This window comes from Malaya genurostris, chromosome 3 (assembly GCF_030247185.1).
Source record: "Malaya genurostris strain Urasoe2022 chromosome 3, Malgen_1.1, whole genome shotgun sequence".
NCBI lineage: Eukaryota > Metazoa > Arthropoda > Insecta > Diptera > Culicidae > Malaya > Malaya genurostris.
In genome coordinates this window covers 299,431,431-299,454,787 of record NC_080572.1, presented here as the reverse complement: position 1 = coordinate 299,454,787, position 23,357 = coordinate 299,431,431, and the positions used below count along the sequence as shown (strand labels likewise).

Here is a 23,357-nt window from a genome sequence, read left to right as displayed (position 1 = left end):
AAAAATTCATCACTCCGAAAAAAAAGAACAGCAACAATTTTAAGCTGCGAGCAAACAACTACTATTCTACGTTTCGATTTTGCCACCATTGAAAAAATGTTACGAAGAAGGAATCTCTTTCTCCCTGCAAGAGCTCCATTCTTAGTAGGAATTAAATCTTTCTACCGATGAAACTCCGAACCACCATATACTGATCGATGTTCCAATCTTTTATTTTCCATATTTTTTTTGGTTTTCGGATTTCGGATCTTACACATGCCCAGATCGAGGAAAAAACACTCAAAACGATCGGATCGTCATCGGGGGGACGGTGGCAGTGAAGCACCATCGGATTCGGACTCAGACTCGGCCAGTTCCGGGGAGGACTCGGAGCACTCGGAACGTGACGACGATACACGACGCAGGAAAATATCCCGCAAAGATAAGGTATGTTCATTAGTCTGCTAGAAAAGAACGAAAAAAAAAATACCCGTGGCTTGTTGGAGTACTACATTAGTTAGTACACAAGGTGTTTGAATAAGCTTTACATTTTATTTAGCTTTTTTCTGGCGAAGAAAGCACTGTCGAGGAGTGTTTGAATGTTTGAAGTTTGATCTGCGAAATACCTTCCTTCCGAGTTGCTTTCTTCGCCTGTGGAATGTCACGTCACTGATATATGCTTGTTTGTGTTACAATCATGAAGCAAATCGATATGAATTAGATTCATTATGTTTTCTTTTCTTCTCTCTTTTCTTCCTTTTCTTTGCGAAACTGCAAAGAAAGTTGGGCAACTGTAAATATCGACAAAACGTATCGTAATAATCCAAAATCCTTGTTGTGTGCGTATAGCTAAATGCAAGAAACATTTATCCAAAGTTATCATCTCTTATACAATATACAAAATAATGATTAGTTCAATAACTTTTTCACAATTATTAACTTCCTCTCTCGCCAAATATTTAACGGGAGCTCTAAAGAAAAACCGAATTTAAGAGTCCAAGGTATTTTTGATTTGAAACTGTTTTCCGCAAACCTATGAAATTTTTACATTTTTACATAAATGGATATAGAAAAATTATCTTAACAATATTGCATAATACCATATGTTTAACTATTTGTTCTTTTATTTTTATATTATTTAAAAGTATCAAATTAAAATCCCTCTGGTTCTGCTAAAGCTTTAGACAAGTGATTCTTTCCGCTATGCGGAATGATAAAATGGACTGGGCTTCGAGCATAAAATAATGACGACCGTTAATAGTTACTCAAAGCGCTGTCAAGCCAAAAAAGTTGGCAGTTCAATGCAGTTTTTTCTTTCAATTATAGAGGTTTTAACCTTAAGGTCATTCACCACTTCGGGCCAAAAAAAATGATTCTGATCGGCTGCGAGGTCTGTTGGAACATAATGGTCAAATTCCACAAAAGAAATGTAATACCTAAACATTTACTTTTTTGAATTATTGTTTTATGAAATGAAAAATTTGAAAACCTATTCAGTAAAACGACATTCGGCTAAATGATGTTCGAGTGCCTGAGCAGCAAATAACGCCTCGGTCATGCGTCTTGTTGATAAAAGGCTGGTTCACATTTTCTAACTATTTACAGAATTTTTATTCAATATGTAGGGGAGACCGGGGCTAAACCGGACACTTTTTGACAATTGACAGAACATTTACAACTAGACTTTTACCCAAGCTTTCTATACTGTTGTGTAGCTTTAACCTTCAGCTACAATTCCCAATTTATGAATTGGAAAAATATGCATTAGTTTTCGTACCAAGTCGCGAGGAAGTGACCAACACAAATTTCAAAATTTCAAAAACCGCGGGGCTAAACCGGACGATCTAGCCCAGGGCTGGGGAATCTTTTAAGTAGAATGTGCCAAAATCGCTATTTAAAAAATTTCAAACTTTTCAAGGAGTCACAAATTATTAGCATAACACAATAAATAGTACTTGAATATATATATAAATTTTTTCTTAATAAAAAAAGTAATTAACTCCGAATGGCGCAAAGTGGATGTTGTTACTATTAGTGTTGACAGGATTTACGATAGATATCTGTGACAGTAGTTTTGTTTACTTTGAATTGCTGAAATCTGTCACCAAATTCCTTTTCAATTTGTAACAATACAGAGGTAATTCGTGTTAACAGATACCCTGGGTTTATCGCAATATTGTTTTAGAAATAAAGTAATTTATCGCCAGTCGGTGTTGAACAGTCGTTCGCACCGCACGCGTATAGCTCTTGGCTCCTGGAATTTTTTTCTGGCTACCTAGAGTTTCATTGATTCAAGGCTTCAGTCTTTTTCAAGGCTACCTGAATCACTAACTAAGTGACTAAGTGATACAAAGAGTGATATTAGAGTGACTAAGTGATACAAAGAGTGATATTAGAGTGACTAAGAAATTAATCAGCCTTTTTTAAGGCTAGCTAGGAGTCTAATCGAAGACTAATTTAGCCTAGTTAATTTAATTTAAAATTTCATTAATTTCAAAAATGCCTGCGTCCAACCGGAAAGGCAACAAGCCTAAGGCTAAAAATAATTCAATACGGAATAAATCACAATCCGTTATTCAACATTTTTCTAATAACATTCACGATCTTATAGAATCTGAATGTAAAAATAAAAGACAACGGACGGATTTCCCTTCCGTTGATCCTATGCCGTCTAACAATATTTACGAGATTCTTCCTGAATCCGATTGTAGCGACATAGAAGAAAATTCTTCAAAAATTCCCAAAATGGACGCTTGTCGTTCTGGGAAGAAACATCAATCTATGCCACCAGTGACGGTGATGATTTCCGACTTCAAAGCATTCCGTACTGAGCTTTCTACTTTTCTCCCGGAAGTAAAAGTCTCATTTCAAATCGGACGAAGAGGAGAATGTCGAGTCTTGGTGGATGGATTGGAAGATTACGAACGTCTTATTCGATATTTGTCCGAAAAACTTCATAAATTTTATTCATATGATATAAAATCAGACAGACCCTTCAAGGCTGTCTTGAAAGGATTATCAAATGATCAAAGTATTGATGAAATTAAAAATGAAATAAAAGAATTGCTTGGTTTTGCCCCTTCCCAAGTAATACTTATGAAAAAAAGAGCGAATGGTACTTCTAAACCACGCTCTGGAATTTCCCATGAACTTTACCTAATACACTTCAATCGAAGTGATGTAAACAATTTGAAAACTTTAGAAAAAGTACGTTTCATTTCCCACATTAAAATTCATTGGGAACATTATAAACGGCATAATCGTATTGCTAACTTAACGCAATGTCGTCGTTGCCAAGGCTTCGGTCATGGAACCAAAAATTGTCATATGGATATACGGTGTTTGAATTGTGGTAAATCGCATTCGAAAGACGTTTGTCCAATGAATGAAACCACTGATAAATTTTCATGTTCAAATTGCAATGGAAATCATAAATCCAATTATTTGAAATGTCCTGTCAGGGAAAAAATTTTAAACGCTCGTTCGCTTAGACAACAAGTCAAATCAACGACCTTAAATTTACAGAATATACCTGAAAATTCTTCTAAGGCACCTGCCAATTCGTCTTCTAACGAAAACAATTTATTGACAGGTAGATCGACCTCGTCATCATCTTCTTCTAATGTCAGTTATGCTGGTATATTAGGTAGAAATCTATCACCTATTTCTTCTAATGTAAATAATCAAAACACAGGACCGCCTTGCAGTTCTTCTTCTAACGAAAACAATTTATTAATAGGTAGACCGGCCAAATCATCTTCTTCTAATGGCAGTCTACCTACAAATATTCCTTCAATGCCATTCGCTTCTTTAAATGAAGTCGATTTAGGCGATATAACTGAAAATAAAATGATCTACCTACAAGATCAACTTTTTCAAATGATCATTCAAATGAATTCGACTTCATCACTTTTTGAAGCATTTCAAATCGGATGGAAATTTGCAAATAATATTATAATGAATTTAAAATTTAACAGTGATGTTAAATAATTATTTGAATATTTTAAATTGGAATGCTCGATCTTTGAAATCGAGTGAAGATGAATTTTATAATTTTCTCAAAGTTCACAAAATTCATATTGCCATTGTGACAGAAACTTTTCTTAAACCAAATGTAAAATTGAAAAGTAATCCACATTATGTGGTTCATCGATTTGACAGGTTTACTGGAATTGGTGGTGGAGTTGCCATTTTTGTCCAACGGCAAATTAAACATCGAATTTTACCTTCTTTCAATACTAAAGTTATTGAAAGCTTGGGAATCGAAGTTGAAACCATTCATGGAATTTATTTCATCGCTGGAGCATATTTGCCATTCCAATGCACCGGCGAACAATTAAATTTTTATTAAAGTCGATTTGCAAAAACCTTACAAGATATCGACCGAAATTTTTCGTAATAGAGGACTTAAATGCCAAGCATTTCCAGTGGAATTGTAGGCCACATAACAGTAATGGTAAAATACTTCATAATCAACTCTCAGCTGGTTACTTTACAGTTCTTTATCCCAGTAGTCCGACTTGTTTCTCTTCCGTGCAAAACCCGTCTACAATTGATCTGGTTCTAACAGATCAAAGTCACATTTGTAGTGAACCGATTACTCATGCTGATTTTGACTCAGATCATCTTCCTGTAACATTCAGACTTTCCAACGAAGCTATAATTAATCCAATTAGTTCTATTTTCAACTATCATAGAGCTAATTGGTTGGATTACAGATCTCACATTGAAAATCATGTGGATCATGAAACTATTTTAGAAAATTCTGCGGACATCGACACAGCAATTGATAATTTGAATCATTATATTATCGAAGCTAGAAATCTTTCAGTTCCCAAAGCTCAAACTAAATTAAATTCTCCTATCATCGATGACAATCTTCAATTGCTCATTCGGTTGAAGAATGTTCGTCGACGACAATATCAACGTTCTCGTGATCCTGCTATGAAAAACATAGTTAAGGATTTACAAAAAGAAATTAAACATAGATTTACTCTTTTGCGAAATGAAAATTTCGCTAAAGAAGTTGAACAAATTAAACCATATTCTAAACCTTTCTGGAAACTTTCTAAGGTTCTTAAGAAACCTCAGAAACCAATTCCTGCTCTCAAGGAAGGAAATCAAATACTTCTTACAAATGGTGAAAAAGCTCAAAAACTTGCTCAGCAGTTCGAGAGTGTCCACAATTTTAATTTAAACGTTGTGAGTCCTATTGAAAATGAAGTCTCACTGAAGTATGATCATATTTCAACCCAAGTGTTATCACACGATGACATTATTGAGACGAATTTTGATGAAATTAAATCAATTATTAGGAAACTCAAAAACATGAAGGCTCCTGGTAATGATGGAATTTTTAATATTCTTATTAAAAATCTTCCCGATGTTGCCTTGAGACTCCTGGTTAAAATTTTCAACAAGTGTTTTTCATTAGCTTACTTCCCAAAAAGATGGAAAAACGCTAAAGTAATTCCTATCCTAAAACCTGATAAAAACCCAGCAGAAACATCAAGTTATCGCCCAATTAGCTTACTTTCTTCTATCAGTAAACTTTTTGAAAAAATTATCTTGTTAAGAATGATGACTCATATAAATGAGAATTCAATTTTTTTACCAGAGCAGTTTGGATTTCGTCATGAACATTCAACTACTCATCAACTTGTCAGAGTAACGAACATGATAAAATCAAATAAATCTTCTGGGTTATCCACTGGAGTTGCTCTTCTAGACATAGAAAAAGCATTCGACAGTGTTTGGCACAAAGGTTTAATAGCAAAAATGTCTGATTTCCAGTTTCCTATTTATTTGATCAAAATGATTCAAAATTATTTAACTGATCGTACTCTTCAGGTTAGCTATCAGAATTGTAAATCTGAATTGCTACCCGTACGAGCCGGTGTTCCGCAGGGTTCGAGTGTAGCTCCAATCTTGTATAATATTTTCACTTCTGATCTTCCAAATCTACCCGTTGGTTGTCAGAAATCGCTATTCTGTGACGACACAAGTCTGTTAGCCACAGGTAGAAATCTAAGAGTGATCTGCAGTCGCCTACAAAGAAGTTTAAATATTTTCAGTGATTATCTGTCAAAATGGAAAATTAAACCAAATGCAGCAAAAACGCAATTAATTATCTTTCCTCACAAGCCAAGAGCTTCTTTTCTAAAACCAAACAATAATCACATTCTCAAATTGAATGGCTTGGAATTGACATGGTCTGATCAAGCTAAATACTTAGGTTTAACGTATGACAAAAAACTCACTTTCAAGGATCACATTGAAGGAATCCAGGCAAAGTATAATAAATATATTAAATGTTTATATCCTCTTATAAACAGAAATTCTAAGCTCTGTCTAAAAAACAAATTGTTAATTTATAAACAAATTTTCAGACCAGCCATGCTTTATGCGGTACCAATTTGGTCAAGCTGTTGTTCCACCAGGAAGAAAACGCTTCAAAGGATTCAGAATAAAATTCTGAAAATGATTCTGAAGCGTCCTCCCTGGTTTAGTACAAATGAGTTACACAGACTCACAAATATAGAACCATTAGATGTAATGTCACATAATATTATAAGCAAATTCCGACAAAAATCGATGCAATCTTCAATTGAATCGATTCGCTCTCTGTATTAGTTAGTAAGTTATTATATAAGTTCCTTTTCCCCATTACACAATACAAGTAGGTTTAGAATTTTTCCTACACAAAAATCTCAGAATTGCGGAAGCAAATGATGTCTTCATGGTAATAACCAAATCATATATATATATAACAGGGCTGAAAAGTCACCACTTGTGGCTGAACACCCAATTTAAATCTTAATAATTTAATTTTAACTCATATTCCAATAAATTGTTATTAAAAAAAAAAAAAAGTAATTTATCGCTCTAAGTTCCTCTTCAAAACAATTGATTGTTTTTAGAAACAAATCAATTCTTGTGCCGAGAAATATGCTGTTTTTTGCCCACCCCAATTCTCAGTGCAAATGTTGTCAAATGTATGGCACAAGTTTCCAAATAATCAGGGGAACGTACCACTTGAACCAGTTTGTTCTGATTATAGTTAGGGTTAGATTCAGTTATCTTCAAGCGAAAACGATATTTGATTCAACTCACTTTGACTACATTTCGCTGTTCGGTAATTTTTTGACGAAAACTTTTGGTGAATATAAGAAAAAAAAATCATGTTTCACAGAAATTTTTACGCGTTGTTTTAATGATTTTTTCAAAATAATTTTCAAGTTGCTCGATAAATCTGGATAATCAGGGAGTACGGTAAAAATAAAGCTTGAAATGTATAATCAAACTACAATTACTGAATTGCTGTAAATTTGATAATCAATGACAAATGATGGTCAAACTGCGATCCTCATACATAGATATAAGAATGTGTTCGTTTCTAATCAAATGTGTTAGTGAAAGTATGCTGAAACTGAAATAATTTTTCTCGAGCAGTTTCCAGAAAAACGGAAGAGTTTTAGACTAAGATTTTTTTTACGCACACATTTTTTACATTACTTATACGCTTGCAAAGTGTCTTTCTCCTTAAAGGATAATTTTTTAAGAGGTATAGGATTCGATTTTCAAAAATAAAAAAACAAAAAAATGATAAAATTAATGAAATCATTATTGGAATAGATAGATATAATTTAATGTCTGAAGATGATTTCATGCAAATGTTGGCCGCGACTCTGCTTTAGATGGCCTATGCGCCTATGTCCAATTTTGGTACACTTTATCCAACATATCGGCTGGTATTTCACGAATAATGTCTCCAGCTCATAATCCACACCAAACAGTGACTTTTTTGGGATGCATTGGTAGCTGTTGCAATGCTTCTGGCTGGTCTTCACTCCAGATGCGACAATTTTGCTTGGTGACGAATAAACCAGAAATGAGCTGCGTCGTCGAACACAATTTTTCGATAAAAAAGTTGATCTTCCTCCATCTTTGTTAGCACATGCAACGATCATTCCTTCTAATATAACTTCAATGGAGACGCACGATCGATTGGTTATATTTTTAGGAAAACTGAAATATTGAGCTTTCCACATTTAAAACAAAATGAAACCGAAACTCTATATCGTGTTCAAAGATTATTCATTCATTATCAAAATATCCAAAGTGGTACAAAAATCTAAAGTGCAGAAAATATTTTAAAAAAATTTTAAGTATTAATTATGCAAGTAATACATCTTTAAGACATATTAATCTTCCTAACCTAATTTCTAAAATATCCCTGTTTTTTCAAGTTTTTCATTGGAGCTGTAGCTTTAAAAAACTCAAACACTCTGATTTCTCAATCCATTTCAATCAGAAAGGAAATTGAATCCACCAAAGCATTCGTCAGATTTTATAGCGTTTACAGAACTGCTAGGTAGATTTGGGCAGATCGAAGAAAAATTTTACTACCAAGCACTTTGTAATCAATTCAATGCATGCATGTTCGTATGAATTGTATGTTGGTTTCAACCTTTCATGAGACACACTCCTGTTCGCCGAATATATAGGTAATGTCTCGAAACTTGACGCCCTGCTGTACCAAATAATTCATACTAAAACTGACTTTAGAGTCTAAATTGAAGACTATTCGAATGTTGCGCTACATATAATGATCGTTTTGCCCACGACACGACCGGATACTCCGACCAAAATTGTGTCCAGTCACCACAATATTGAAAACCCCCTTGGTAGTTATCAATAAAACTATTTCCAGCAACACTTTTTTTGTTACTACGATATCAAAAATCATAGCAACAAATATAAACAAAAACAAATTGTATTTTTGTTTCATTATATAAAATTTTCGATCCGGCGACGGAGTTTAGATATATTTTATCTATATAAAAAACTAGTCTGGATAGTCCAATTGACTTGTTGAATGAACCAAATTCTATTGCACTTAATAGCCACTTCCGAATACACTAATTAAACTACTATTAATTAAATTCAAATCCAGCAGATCTTCGTCGTACCTCAACGACAAGGCAATGCAATGTATGGTGGTTTGCGCCATACGCGCAATTATTTGCATTTGTCGGAAAATTATATATGTTAAGCTTGTTTTTAATATACAGCCATTTCTTAAACTCATATTGACCTATCAGATATATTGTTGTATTGCATATTGTTCATTGAACTTCAAATTATTATTTTGAAGTGAAAGTGGAAGAAATTTTTGTTGGTGAATATTTTATTCGAAATATTTTTAAACCACGTGAAACCGGTTACGTAATGTTCAATGTTATTCCCATTGCAATAGTTTGTTTTATGGGGTGTCTTTTTATTCATATTCTATGCTTCATTCCAATTGCTATTTCTGTTGAAAATAGGTCCAAGATCAAGAATTTTTGATTCAATTTTTTTCTTGCTTCTGTTCCAAATCTCGATTTACCATTGAAAGTTGGCCAGAAATAGTATGGATTTTTAATCTTGGTGGGCTCGAAAGTTATTCAAGAAAGAGATCGGTTTGCTGGTACTCACTTTGACCTTGACGATATCTCCAGCATTTTGTACATTACCCATCAAGATTTCGCCACGATTTAGCACCTTTTTTGGTAGCAGTCCAGTCAAAATATAGTGGCAGATTCATTCACTTTTGATCAGAAACAAGTCGTCATTTTCCTGACAGAGTCAATCATGTTAGGTCAATAAAATTTTGCTCTGTACATGGCACCATAGATCTTTAAACTGTAGAATCTGTAACTAAGGTTACGGCAACTGTTATTCTGGGTTGCTAGTTTAAAATATTTTTCAGAAGGTTTCATTCTGACATTACGAGTTTCTGAGGGCATATTCAGTAGTGTTTTAGTTCTAGATGCATAATATATGCCAGTTACAAAATTTAAATCTGGATTTTATAACAAGAAAAACTGGCAGCCCTAGCAGTGTTTTACTCGTGTTTCAAATATACAAAAAATAGAACGGCATCATAGACCAGTTTTAAATTTGACAGAAGAACTGGTCGAATAAATAAAACTAGAACGGCTTGCTGGAGATACGTTTGTTCCAGTTTCTGTTCTATTATAGATCTTCCATATAGAACTTCTAGCTGCTGAATTTGCTCTGAGGGTTAGTTCAATTTTCGATACAGTTTTCCAAAGCGAATGACAGGTCGTGTCGTCGGTTTTGCTTTAATCTATAGAAAATCTAGTTATAATAAGAGACAAGAATTATAATGTAGATACCAATATTGAGGTATGTCTCAAGAATCCGGTAAAAATTTTGAATCGAAAATTATGTGTCCTGTTTAGCCCCACTTTTTTGTCCGATTTTGCCTCGCACAGACATTTCTTCTTCGAGACGCGGTAATAATTTATTTTCTGTAATCGTAATCTTGAACAATAATTACTGGATTCAGAGCGATATAAACTTTTAAAAGTACTATCCAGATCGTCATTATGACGAACAAAAATCAAATGAACCCAACAATATTTTAAAAAAATCAAACCAATTTCAGTGCCAAACGTATACCTTTTGACAAGACCACGATTGACGCTAAACAGAATTGACTACGCGTCATCCAGCTTCTTCTTTCGTATTTGACATTTTTAGGATTTAGATTTTAGTGTCAATGAGGAATGGGAACTTTGTCGAACTGTTGCTGTAATGGACTACTTGTGGAACAAGACAGTTTTTCGGGTTTCTCAATTCAGATTGCGATCCATTTGCAACAAAAGTTAATTAATATTTTCTCAACTTGAAAGGGTGACAATTTCGTTTATTTTTCCAATAATGGTGTTGAATCTGTTAACTCACATAGGCAGTATGAGAATGTCTCAAAACCACTGTAATCTAGCAAACCAAAAAAAGCAACCAGAGGGACTTTACTCTTCTGTTTTTCCTACCTATATTTAATTACTTGAGTTCTACACAATGTATCTCGAGACACTCCAGAACATTTCGTATTTTCTCAATCGATCATGTCGTGTTTGAAGAAAAAAACCGATAGAAAGACTATCGGATTCCTCAGATATTCCAGTAATGGCTCACTGACACAAACATAATGTTCAACCGATCCGAACTTCACTCTTCATGCGAACTTTGCGAACTATCTATAGTGTCAGAGACCGATCTCTATTGCTAAACCTCTATGCTGACCTTTCTCAACAGTTTCATTCGTTATGTGTACCTAGCTCTGAGGAGAATCCTCCCAAAAGGCCGCATCGCACAAATCCCAACCTTTATATGAAAAAAATCTCGATTTACATTGAACGTAAGTTGTACTTTTTTTTATTATTTCTATTTCGTTTCATTAATTTTCGTTTCATAAATCATACTAAGATACATTCATCAAGTTACAACCAGTTTGAATTTAATTAGTTTATTGTATATGAAATTTTAATTTTGTATCTATTTTGAAATTGAAAGTAACTTAGATCTAGTAACTTGCCTAGATTTGTCTTCGAGAGAAAAAATTTCTGATTCATTTTTTCTGTCTTTATGTTTTCACCAACAGAGGAAGAAAAATACCAAAAAGAAGCGAGCAAAATCACGCTCTCACTCGTGTGACAGGTGAGAATTTCTAATTTCAGTCATTGTAAAGTCAGCTTTTTAAAAAAATATTTTCTCTAATTCACAGTTCTCCTGTGAAGAGACCAGTTCAGAATCAAGACAAGGGAACCAACAAGAAAGATAAGGACCGTCGTGACGAATCTAATCGTGCTCGCGATGACAGGAGAGACAATGACGATCGGGACGATAGAAACAATCGACAGAAACAACGTGATCGTGACGATCGCTACTCAAGAGATGAAGGTCGTGAAAGAAGAAGTCGATCAAGGAATAGACGCACGAATAGATCGGTTGAGAAAAATAGGTCAAGATCTAGGTCTCGATCACCACACAAAGAAAGGTCTCCCGTGACTGCAAAAGAGACGACGAAAGGACGACGTCATAAATCTCCGGAAAGGCGAAATAAAAGCGTTGAAAAAACTAAAGATAGAAAAAAGGGAAGATCTCCTAAAAAATTGGACGATGACAAGCAAAAAAGTAAACATATGTCTAGATCAAGAACCAGATCGCCCAGTAAGAAACGGGAAGAGTTGAAATCTAAAGAGAAGCGTCGAGAACGCTCACGGTCCAGAAGTTCAATAAATGAGGAAAGTAATACGAAAGAGAAACGTAGACACCGTTCAAGATCAACTAGCAGAAGCAGAGACGATAGAAAACAACGAGAAACACGAAATGAAAGAGATAGATCTAGTTCCAAAACAAAGCGCCGATATCAATCGAAAGATCGCAAAAATAGAAGATCTGTTTCACCAGCCGCTAGAAAACGTGACCGGAGTGTCAGTCCCAGAAAAAGACAAACTTCGCCAGTAAAAACTAAACCCAGACAGGACTCACCGGTCTCAAAATCTTCCGGGCACAAATCAAAAGATCGCAGAGATTCTAAACGATCAGTTTCGCCGCCAGACAACAAAAGGAAAAGAGCTAGAAGTAACAGTCCGAAGAAAAAATCCAGTCCTGTTCCGAAATCGAAAAACAAAAACGATTCGCCAGTTTCCAGGTCTTCAAGAAAAAAATCGAAAGATCGCTCAGAATCCAGAAGATCTATCTCTCCGAACTACAAAAAACAAGACAGAAGTATCAGTCCCAAGAAACGGCACAGCTCACCGGCAAAAGCTAGAACCAGACACGAGTCACCGGTAGCTCGATCTTCTAGGAACAAATCAAAAGATCACAAAGACTCGAAAAAATCTCTTTCACCGATTATTAGAAAACGGGACCGAAGCGTCACTCCCAAGAAAAAAGCCAGCCCTCCACCGAAAGCTCGAACCCGACATCATTCAGATTCAGAAAGGTCCGTTTCGCCAAAGTACAGGAAACGAGATAGGAGCATCACTCCCAAGAAAAAGCCGAGTTTACCCGAAAAACCAAAAACTCGGGTAAAATCACCAGTTTCTAGATCTTCCAAGAAGAAGTCCCCAAGCCCATCACTTGCTCGGAAAGAACAACGGCAGTCCTCCAGAGAACGTAACAGACCACGATCGAAATCACCATCGAAAAACAAAGAAAGCCGACATGCGAGCAGCAACCGCAAGCAACGATCCAAATCTCCGGCTAGCAATCGTGAAGATCGTTCGAAATCTTCTCCCAAGAAGCAAAAACCCCGATCGAAGTCCCCTGTTTTTACAAAACCGAAACGTTCTCGGTCTACTGAGAAAGTTAGAAAACCAACTCCTAACCTTCCTGCCTCTAAGCAGCAGGAAAGTCGTGCGAAATCTCCGGCTGGTTACAAACAGCGTCGATCACGGTCAAATGACACGGATTCCAAAACGAATCGCTCTAGATCACCAGTAAATAAACGGAAGCAACGTTCAAAGTCTCCACATGATAAGAAATTGACTCTCACGCCAAGCCCGGAGAAACCTTCGCGAGTTCATAGGACCCCTCCTGCCGATAGCTATCAGTCTGCAACACCGAACAGAACCGAACAAATCAAACCCAATCGAAATCGATCAGTGTCCAGAGATTCTTCCGATTCGGCGTCATCCGACCTCAGCTATTCACCTGCACAACGAGATCCCGAGCGATACCGTGATATACTCGATAAGGCAACAAGGACAACCAATCAGACAACATCTCGATCGCAGTCTAAGGACATGTGTCAAACTTCAACTTCACCTAGATCTTCGCCACCAGATGTAAGATCGAAGAAAAATAGTCCCGTACCAGCGCATTCACCGAAGCACCGTCACGATCCTTCGCGTTCAACTCAATCTTCAAAGTATACTTCCAGATCACGGTCACAGTCTCCATCGAAAACGCGATGTTACGGAACCCCTCCCTTGACGGAATCATCGACCAGTAAGAAACTGGAGCAACGTTCCCGATCGCCTGCTACAAAAAAGCGTACAGAACGCACCCCGCCCTCTCCTGTACGATCCAGAGCTAGTGACTTTAAGCGTTCACCTCCGAAACAAGTCGTTGAAGTGGTCACTGAAACTCACAAAACAACAGCTCAGAGTTACGATCAACCGACGAAAACACCTCCTAGACGAACTAAAAGTCCTTCTCCGAAGCAAACGAAGAGTCCGTCTCCAAAACGGTCAGTTCCAACGTTGAACGAAAAACTTAAACATAGTAAGAAACCGAAGAAAAAGCAACCACAGGTAGTTCAACCGGTTGTAAAACTTCAATCCCCGGCATCATCGTCATCCGAATCGGATGCCGAGTCAGTAGACCAATCTGGAAGGTCCAACAAAAAAGACAGAAACGATCATTTGGATGCATTTTTACCGTCCTACAGTGACAACCGTGAAGATAAGGACCTATCTTTACTGAAAGCACTGAAGAATGATTTGGCCGCCAAAGCCAAACAGTGTCTAGAAAAGAAGAAATCCGTTTCGGAGCAATCCGGTAAAGGCGATCCGTCTGAGGTAGGTCCACCACGGCTAGGCGAAAGTCGAGAACGAAGCATTCAGATTCAGCAGGCAAAAACGACAGCTACTATCGCTGCCCTTAACACAGGAACTGTGGTTGGTCCAAAAGGAATCGAGTTCAGCACAGAATCTCCGGAGGAGATCAACCGAAAGAAAGAAATATCAGTCAGCAGCGAACCGACGGGTATTAGTACGAGTCAGATGAAGAAGGATATTCATGACATTCTGACTACTGTCGGTGCCTGCCGAATGGATGACAGCAAAAGTGACAGTACATCTGGTAGTCTGGCTAAAAGTACAATTCTGAGTGCAGTGGACAGTATTCTGAAGGAGAAAATATCTGGCGCCGCAATGGAGGTTGTAGATTCACGAAAGTCCCGCAGTACATCAAAGTCACGGTCGAGATCCCGATCCAGATCCCACAGGTGAGAAATACAGAGGCAGTACAATCTTTAATAACAATATTTTTGCCTTTCTCATATCGAAATGCTATGCAATCGCTGTGAAAACCGACTTTACAACCGAGGCCCAGAGATCCGGTTGTCTTATACCATTCGACTCAGTTCGTCGAGTACGCAAAATGTCTGTGTGTGTAACAAATAATGTCACTCAATTTACTCAGAGATGGCTGAACCGATTTTACAAACATAGATTCAAATGAAAGGTCTTAAGGTCCCATACAAAGTTCCTGAGTTTCATTTGGATCCGACTTCCGGTTCCGGAATTACAGGATGATATGCACAAAAAAAAGGAAAAATAATGTAACACACGGTTCTCAGAGATGGTTGAACCTATTTTTACAAACTTTGACTCAAATGAAACGTATTAAAGCCTCATACAATTTTCTTGAATTTTATTTGGATCCGACTTCTGGTTCCGGAATTACAAAGATATACGTGCAAATTTACGCAAAAAGGCGCACTCTATTTTCTCGGAAATTTCTTAACTAATTTCCACAAACTTAGAAGCAAATAGAAGGTCGTGAAATTCTTTAAAAGTTCCCCGAAAAGTTTATCCAGATCCGATTTCGGGTTCGGTATTTCAGTGCGATTAGTGAAAATTTTCGATTTCATGAGTATTTTTGCCTTTCTCATATAGAAAGGCTATGGAGCAATCCCAGGAATGAGTAGATGAAAAAGTGACAAAAACAGAATTGATCTTCTTCGATTTGGATGAAACTTTGCACATGGCTTCAGTATGGCAAACCATAAGTTTTGAACCGATGGCGAGGTCAATCCGACTGATTTTTAAAAAGGGCGTATGTATTTTTGCATTTCACAAAAATTGCCTTTTTCAAATCGTTGTAACCCGGAAACCGTTACTTGTACAAAAATGGCGTTCAGGAAAAAGTTGTAGGGAATTTATTGGGCCCTCTAAAAAAAATACACTGGAAAAAAATTTTGGTTTTTTTTCTAAATAATTACAAAATAATCCGAAAAAGGTAAATAAAATAATCATGGTTTTAATTTTCTTTGATAATTTTTATTTTAAAACTGTTATTAAAACCTAAAGATTGATGGCTATCCCATCCGTGCCTTTAGAAAAATGAAGAAGTTACAGCTGAAACAATTTACATATTCGAATTTTATCAAAACAAATTAAAACCCAGATTTTTTTTATTTAATTTTTTCGGGTTATTTTGTAATTATCGAGAAAAAAAATTTTTCAGTGTATATTTTTTTTAGAGTGCCCAATCGATTCCCTACAACTTCTTCCTGAACGTCATTTTTGTACAATTACCGGCTTCCGAGTTACAACGATTTGAAAAAGGCAATTTTTGTGAAATGCAAAAATATATACGCCCTTTTTTAAAAATCAGTCGTGAGTCGGATTGACCTCTCCATCAGTTCAAAACTTATGGTTTGCCATACTGGAGCCATGTGCAAAGTTTCATCCAAATCGGAGATGGTCGAGTCTGATGATCTGCTAAGCATTTCTGGAATTGCTCTATGCAATCACTGTGAGAACCGACCCGGAGGGCCGAATGTCATATACCATTAGACTTAGCTCGACGAACTGAGCAAATGTCTGTGTGTGTATGTAACAAAAATATGCACTCACTTTTCTCGGAGATGGCTGAACCGATTTTCACAAATTATAATTCAAATGAAAGGCCTAATGGTGCCATAGTCGACTATTTAATTTCATTTAGATCCGACTTCCGGTTTCGGAGTTACATGGTAATATGTGAAACTTAGAGAAAAAGTGTGCATTCAATTTTCTCTAAAACGGCTCAACCGATTTTCACAAACTAAGAATTAAATGAAAGGTCTTACGGTTTCCTAAAATTCCTAGAACATTTTTCCGGATCGGACTTCCGGTTCCGGAACTAAATCGTGATAAGTGGAAAATTACCAATTAGGTACAAATCCCATAAAACTGTCTGATAAATTCTTCTAGTTTGCAGAGCTTGTTTGTTTGTGGGCATAAAAGTTTAATTCGGCAATACTGGTCCCCCCTTTTTCTGTTCCGGAAGCACCGAAAGTGGTGAAGAAAAACTCCAAAAATGGAACTCACTTCGATTTCTCTGCGATGCTTGAACCAATTTTCACAAGTCTTGATTTGAATTGAAGCTCATATTATCTTTAAAGCTACTGTGAAATTTCATCCGGATCCGACTTCCGGCTCCGCAGTTACAGAGCGATGAGTGTCAAAGTTTTCAAATCGCGCCATATAGATTGAAAATATGTACAACACCGAAAGAAGAAGAAAATACAAAACGAACGATGCGTGCTTTGTTCTATTTCGTACATGCTATGAAAAATCGGTAACGGATGTCTGCTACTGGTGTGTGATATTGGTAAAAGACGGTGTTGCGGTTGATAAAAATTTTAGCAATTCTATGATAAGTGCGACCGAAAGAATAAACGAATTCAAATTAAAATAAAATTCAAATTGATTTGAAAAAATGTGCAATTTTTACAGCCGGTAGTGCAGTAATACCGTTCCAGTTCCGGTTTCGTAAGAATTGGAAATGTTGATTAAAAGTGCAAAAAGGATCTCACTCGCATTCCTTCAAGATGGTCCATTTCGATTTTCACAAACTTATAAGTTCAAAGGAAAATTCTAACAGTTTCATACGGAATTCCTAAATTTCTTGTGTTTATTACTTCCGGTTCCGGAACTACAGGGTAAAACGCTATTCACACTAGGCCGTGACGTATACGGAACGGGACCGCAACGTGCCGGGATTTATTTGTAAAATATTCTCATCATACCGTGCACTTTCCGTGTCGCTGCCGTTGCTATTAGTAACATACACAATCGTTGCATTTGATGTTTTTCTATTCCTCGCGAATTTCTATTTTTCTAACGAAGAATTGGCCGTGATTACAATTGCTCTGTATGACGAAGATAATTAGCAGTTTAAAAACAAAAGAAAAAGAAAGAAGATTTGGATGTACGAACTTTGGCGAAAAAGAGCAGTTGAGGGTGAATTCACCACCTTATATAAGCAGCTTTTGAATGACGAGATCAAGACATATTTCCGAATGTCAGAAGCCTGGTTCAACTCGCTGTTTCAGATATTTAGCAACAGGAATCACGCAAAAAAACATAGCATTTAGTTACAGACTTGGGGCTGTCTACCAGATTGTTCACGAGGTATGTCGTGTAATTACCGAAAAAATAATCGATGCAATGCCGAAACCAACAGAAGATATGTGGAAGAAGATTGCTAACGATTTTTGTGGAATTTCCCGCTGTGTCTTGGAGCCTTTGATGGAAAGTAGAGATGGGCAATTCGTTCGCGAACGGTTCAAAAGAACTAGTTCTTTTGAAAGAATGAACGAGCTATAGTTCTTTATTCGAGAATGGTAGTTCTTCAGTTCAAAGTCGTGGGATGTTTTTTTTTTTTTTGTTTTTCGAGTCCGCTTTTTTCAAGAACGGTACTAACAACCTCAGTTCTACTTCGAGGGACCATTTTTTTGCTCGCTTAAGCTTACAAAAGTAAGTTCTCGTTTAGTCTTTGAACAAACAAACCAACTATGACTAGAACGAACGGCTCTGGAGAACTAGTTCTTTCGACAGAACTCTGCATAACTGAACGGTTCTTTGAAAAGAACTGTTTTGCCCATCTCTAATGGAAAGCATGTGACAATTCAAGTACCTGCCAATAGTAACTTTGAGTCAACGCATGCTTTGACCGTGCTCCGGACGTGTGTCGATACAGACACCGGTACGACACGGTCTAGTGAGAATATTCACATGAAGCTGCATTAAGGATCAAGAGTAAACCAAGTTAACGTGTGTTGGTTATTTGTGTATTACGTACATTTTATTCGGTACGTATGTCATAGATCTATGTATTCATATATGAAGTGCAACCAGTTTATCAAAGTGGCTTGCACGATTGAGTTTCTTTTTTAGCAATAATTTATTCTCAAACGAACGTTAAGCCAGACTTTTTGGATGAAATATCAGGTTTCATAAATTTTTTACCAACGTTTGATGGAAAATTGCTTACATTTTATGAATGTAGATTTCAATTCCCTAATAAAAAAAAGTAAGCAACACTGCTTCAATGGATTTGTATTAGATTGCGCTACACAAAATAAACAAAACTAAATATTTCCTGTTACAAAAGCAGTTTTCCGGAAAAATAAATAGTTTTACGACAACATTCCATATTCATTGTCTTTCGCGTATTGAGTTAAAGGTTCCTTTTTTCAGGTTTACTTATAAAGGGTGATTTTTTAAGAGCTTGAGAACTTTTTTAAACAATAAAACGCATAAAATTTGCAAAATCTCATCGGTTCTTTATTTCAAACGTTAGATTGGTACATGACATTTACTTTTTGAAGATAATTTCATTTAAATGTTGACCGCGGCTGCGTCTTAGGTGGTCCATTCGGAAAGTCCAATTTTGGGCAACTTTTTCGAGCATTTCGGCCGGAATAGCCCGAATTTCTTCGGAAATGTTGTCTTCCAAAGCTGGAATAGTTACTGGCTTATTTCTGTAGACTTTAGACTTGACGTAGCCCCACAAAAAATAGTCTAAAGGCGTCAAATCGCATGATCTTGGTGGCCAACTTACCGGTCCATTTCTTGAGATGAATTGTTCTCCGAAGTTTTCCCTCAAAATGGCCATAGAATCGCGAGCTGTGTGGCATGTAGCGCCATCTTGTTGAAACCACATGTCAACCAAGTTCAGTTCTTCCATTTTTGGCAACAAAAAGTTTGTTAGCATCGAACGATAGCGATCGCCATTCACTGTAACGTTGCGTCCAACAGCATCTTTGAAAAAATACGGTCCAATGATTTCACCAGCGTACAAACCACACCAAACAGTGCATTTTTCGGGATGCATGGGCAGTTCTTGAACGGCTTCTGGTTGCTCTTCACTCCAAATGCGGCAATTTTGCTTATTTACGTAGCCATTCAACCAGAAATGAGCCTCATCGCTGAACAAAATTTGTCGATAAAAAAGCGGATTTTCCGAATGGACCACCTAAGACGCAGCCGCGGTCAACATTTAAATGAAATTATCTTCAAAAAGTAAATGTCATGTACCAATCTAACGTTTAAAATAAAGAACCGATGAGATTTTGCAAATTTTATGCGTTTTATTGTTTTAAAAAGTTCTCAAGCTCTTAAAAAATCACCCTTTAGAAGGTACGTAAATCGCAATAATTGCTGCAAGAGGAAATCCATATAGGAATGTGTTTGTTAGTGGATGTAAGCTGAAACTGAAATATTTTTTCTCGAGCAGTTTTAAGGAAAGCGGAAGAGTTTTAGACTAAGATTTTCGCTTTTCTTGAATTGCAATTTTAAGCAGAATGATCCGATTGGTTTATTTTTCAACCATATGGAAGATTTATTGATTAAAATCAGGCAAAGAAGCGCCGGAATTTGTTATTACGCACACATTGTTGACATTACTCTTACGCTTGCAAAGAGTCTGGCACCTTAAACAAATTTGAAGCGTAAACCCAGACAGGATTCAGTCCGGTCCCGTTTCGGATACGCCACGGCCTAGTGTGAATAGCGCTTAAACAGGATTTGTAGAGTTTGTTAGATTAGGTCCGAACAAACTTTCCTATTTTTATTCAATAAACAGTTGTTTTTGCGAATTCCACAGTAATATTCATAATCCTATAAGTAATATGAGAAAGGCATCATTACACCACTAGGTGGATAAAACAGGTTTTTAACTCGCATATCAAACAACTTTTGTAGATCGCGTAGCTACAGCAGCTCCAGTTCCAGTTCACGCAGCTCTCGTTCTCGTAGCCGTTCGTCTCGATCACGCTCACGGTCCAGTCGCGATAGCAGCCATTCTAGGTCACACAGCAGTACTTCCCGGTCCCGATCCCGAACACCACCAGTGCGACGTTCTCGATCACCCTCAATTCCACGCCGCGCCGGCTCGCCAAGCTTCCTAGATAGACGCAGAATTACCAGGTAAGTTCCGGGTAGCGTTATTCGGATCAACTTCTTGAAACAGGATTTTTTTCTTGCTGCACTTTGTTGTTGCTTAATTTGATTTATTTTGAATTACTGGTTTTTTACTTTATTATTTTTTTCTTTCTCTTCGGTTCAGCTCGAGATCGCGAAAATCGCGTGGTAGATCCAGCAGTAGTAGCTCTAGTAGCAGATCGAGTAGTTCCGATCGTTCCGTCCGGAGGCGGAGAAGAAGATAGATCTTAGGTTCTATCGAACTTTGAATATTCATTGCTCGCTTGATTATTTGCTTCGCACAGCCAGAAGCAGTCACTGTTTCTTATCTTGTTTTAGAAACACTGTCAAAAACTTATTTTTCAGTTATTGTGCCCATTGTGTTATGTAGAAAAAAAACTTTTCAGTTTACTTATAAGTTCCAAGTGTATTTCTTCGTAACATTGAATCAAAGCCTGAAAATGTAGATCTTAGTTTTGTTTGTCCTAAAATGTTCCGAAAGCTGTCTTTATTATTTCAAAAGCATCACGGTAAGTTTTAAAATTTTACTCAAACAATCGCTTGACACATCTTTTTTTATGTATTAACATTCGTATCACATTTTTCTTTAACACATCATTGCTTGCACTGGAACAAAACAACTAACACAACTAACAGTGCTCGGAAGCGCCCAATACCATATCGCCGATCTTCTATGTCGTCGCAATCGAGCGGCAGCAGTTACAACAGCCACAGCCGCTCACGATCCAGAAGTCACAGTAAAAGTGGTTAGTGGGTAGTTTGTTAAAATTCATGATCACTCTGTTACCATTTTGTCAATAGAAAAAAAACTAAATACTCTAAAACAAGAAAGTGACTCTAAAAATCAAAAACAATCAAATGAAAGCAAGTACTTCAAACCGATGTTGATATTATTGAAATAACTGGCACTAATAAATGAAATATTCTTATAATAATTGATCGTATCCGCAAGGTGCATTTACCCCTAATTTTTCAGCAATAACCGAATACTACATATATGTAACGTTGAGTTAGTAGACAACCTGAACTGGTTAGCAAATTTATCTATATTCCACATGATCTAGTCACTACTGAGGTGCAATTAACCCATTTAAAATACCGACTTTCGTAGCATAACTCTTTCCAACGTCTAATTTATTTAATTTATTGAATTATTTATAACAATTTATTTATCATATCATGCATTTTTAGACTAACCCAAGAAATAAGTTTTCAATGGTCAATACAATGTGATTAACAATGTACTAGTAATTTTGCTGGTGTTTGCGTCTTCATCCGAAATCCAAATTATTTCCGCAGTAAATATTTAGATTAGTGTACGGAAATAGTACGTAATATCTATCTGGAGTAAGGAATCAGAATCCGACAAATTGAGTTTTTCACTAAAGCAATATTTCTAGGGTTACCACCTTGGATGCATCCATCGACCCAACAATAGATTAATTTTGAGCAAAAAGATGCTGCAATTCAAGAGAGTTGCTATTTTCAACTTTTCTTTATATGCCTTAGTACCAGGAGATCTCCGGGGGATCTTATTTGGGATCTAATTACCGGAAGTGAAGATACGCATGGTTTTGTCAAAGTGAGCTAATTCTAGTCCTGGCAACAATTTTCTATCCCATAAGTATTCTGCTACATACGGCTACGAAAACGAGAGCTGTGGTACAACTACTTTATTACCAAAAAATATTATTCTGGGTACGTCCCAGGTGAAGACATATAGCTCTCGAATTGTCCGAATATTTCAATCCATTCGAAATGGGAGGAATAACCTAAATGAGAAACAAATATGTTGTACCATATTTCGATAAAATTACTTAAAAACAATAATCTTTATTTCAACACGTCTTGAAAAATCGAAATACCTTGATCAATATTAAATTATGTTAGCCATATAGACAAAATATTTTTAGAATAAACCATGTTCGCATGTTTTTCCGAGAATGAACCGTCTCCGTTTCTGAATGCAAAAATTTTCTTGTATGTGCTCCGTAAATCATCTTCTCGTTTGTAAAAACGAGTTACTGCAGTAAACAGTGATTTTTGTTTTTCATTAAGAAGCGGGTAGGGTCTAACACTTTTGAAAAATCATTTATTTTTGTCTTTGTATCTTCTTTTATCTCTGCTTATCTCATACTGCGAAGAAATAAGAGCTCGGCGCATAGACCCAAGAATTCTGCTTTGATTGACTTAAAATTTGACAAAACATTCTTTAAATGTTTCATTTTACCAAATTATAAAAGAAAAAATATGATTTTTTGAAAATATTTGACCCTACGGGCTCGCTGGAGTAATTAATTGTTTCCATTGATTTTATAGACAAAAAACTTTGAACGCGTTTTCCTCGAAAGCAGGTTTTGAAAGTCCGTGTTCATCGGCATTCAAAATCTACTGCACCATTTTTTCAAATTTTGCACACTTACCTTACCTAACAGCTATAGGCCTGGGGTGTCCTTTGCTGTATCAAGCATACGTCTCCACATAACTCGGTCCATGGCTGCTCGTCGCCAGCCACTCAAGGTACGGATGCTTCTGAGATCACCCTCCACTTGATCGATCCACCTTGCTCGCTGCGCT

At 36.6% G+C, this 23,357-nt stretch overlaps 1 protein-coding gene across 4 annotated transcripts in view; it reads left to right on the top strand.

Moving 5' to 3' along the window:
• Positions 1-22,031, top strand: part of LOC131436412 (serine/arginine repetitive matrix protein 2) — a 76,085-nt gene extending 54,054 nt beyond the window's left edge. For 3 of the 4 annotated variants that reach the window (XM_058605129.1, XM_058605127.1, XM_058605130.1), the window contains 5 exons: positions 264-426; positions 11,435-11,490; positions 11,558-14,788; positions 20,541-20,765; positions 21,417-22,031. In XM_058605129.1, coding sequence (XP_058461112.1) covers positions 264-426; positions 11,435-11,490; positions 11,558-14,788; positions 20,541-20,765; positions 21,417-21,531 — 3,790 coding nt within the window. In that variant the 3' untranslated portion in view covers positions 21,532-22,031. Of the gene's footprint in view, positions 1-263; positions 427-11,434; positions 11,491-11,557; positions 14,789-20,540; positions 20,766-20,904; positions 21,226-21,416 lie in introns of those variants that run through there. The other variant, XM_058605128.1, reaches the window with a different exon arrangement.
• The last annotated feature ends 1,326 nt before the right edge of the window (positions 22,032-23,357 follow it).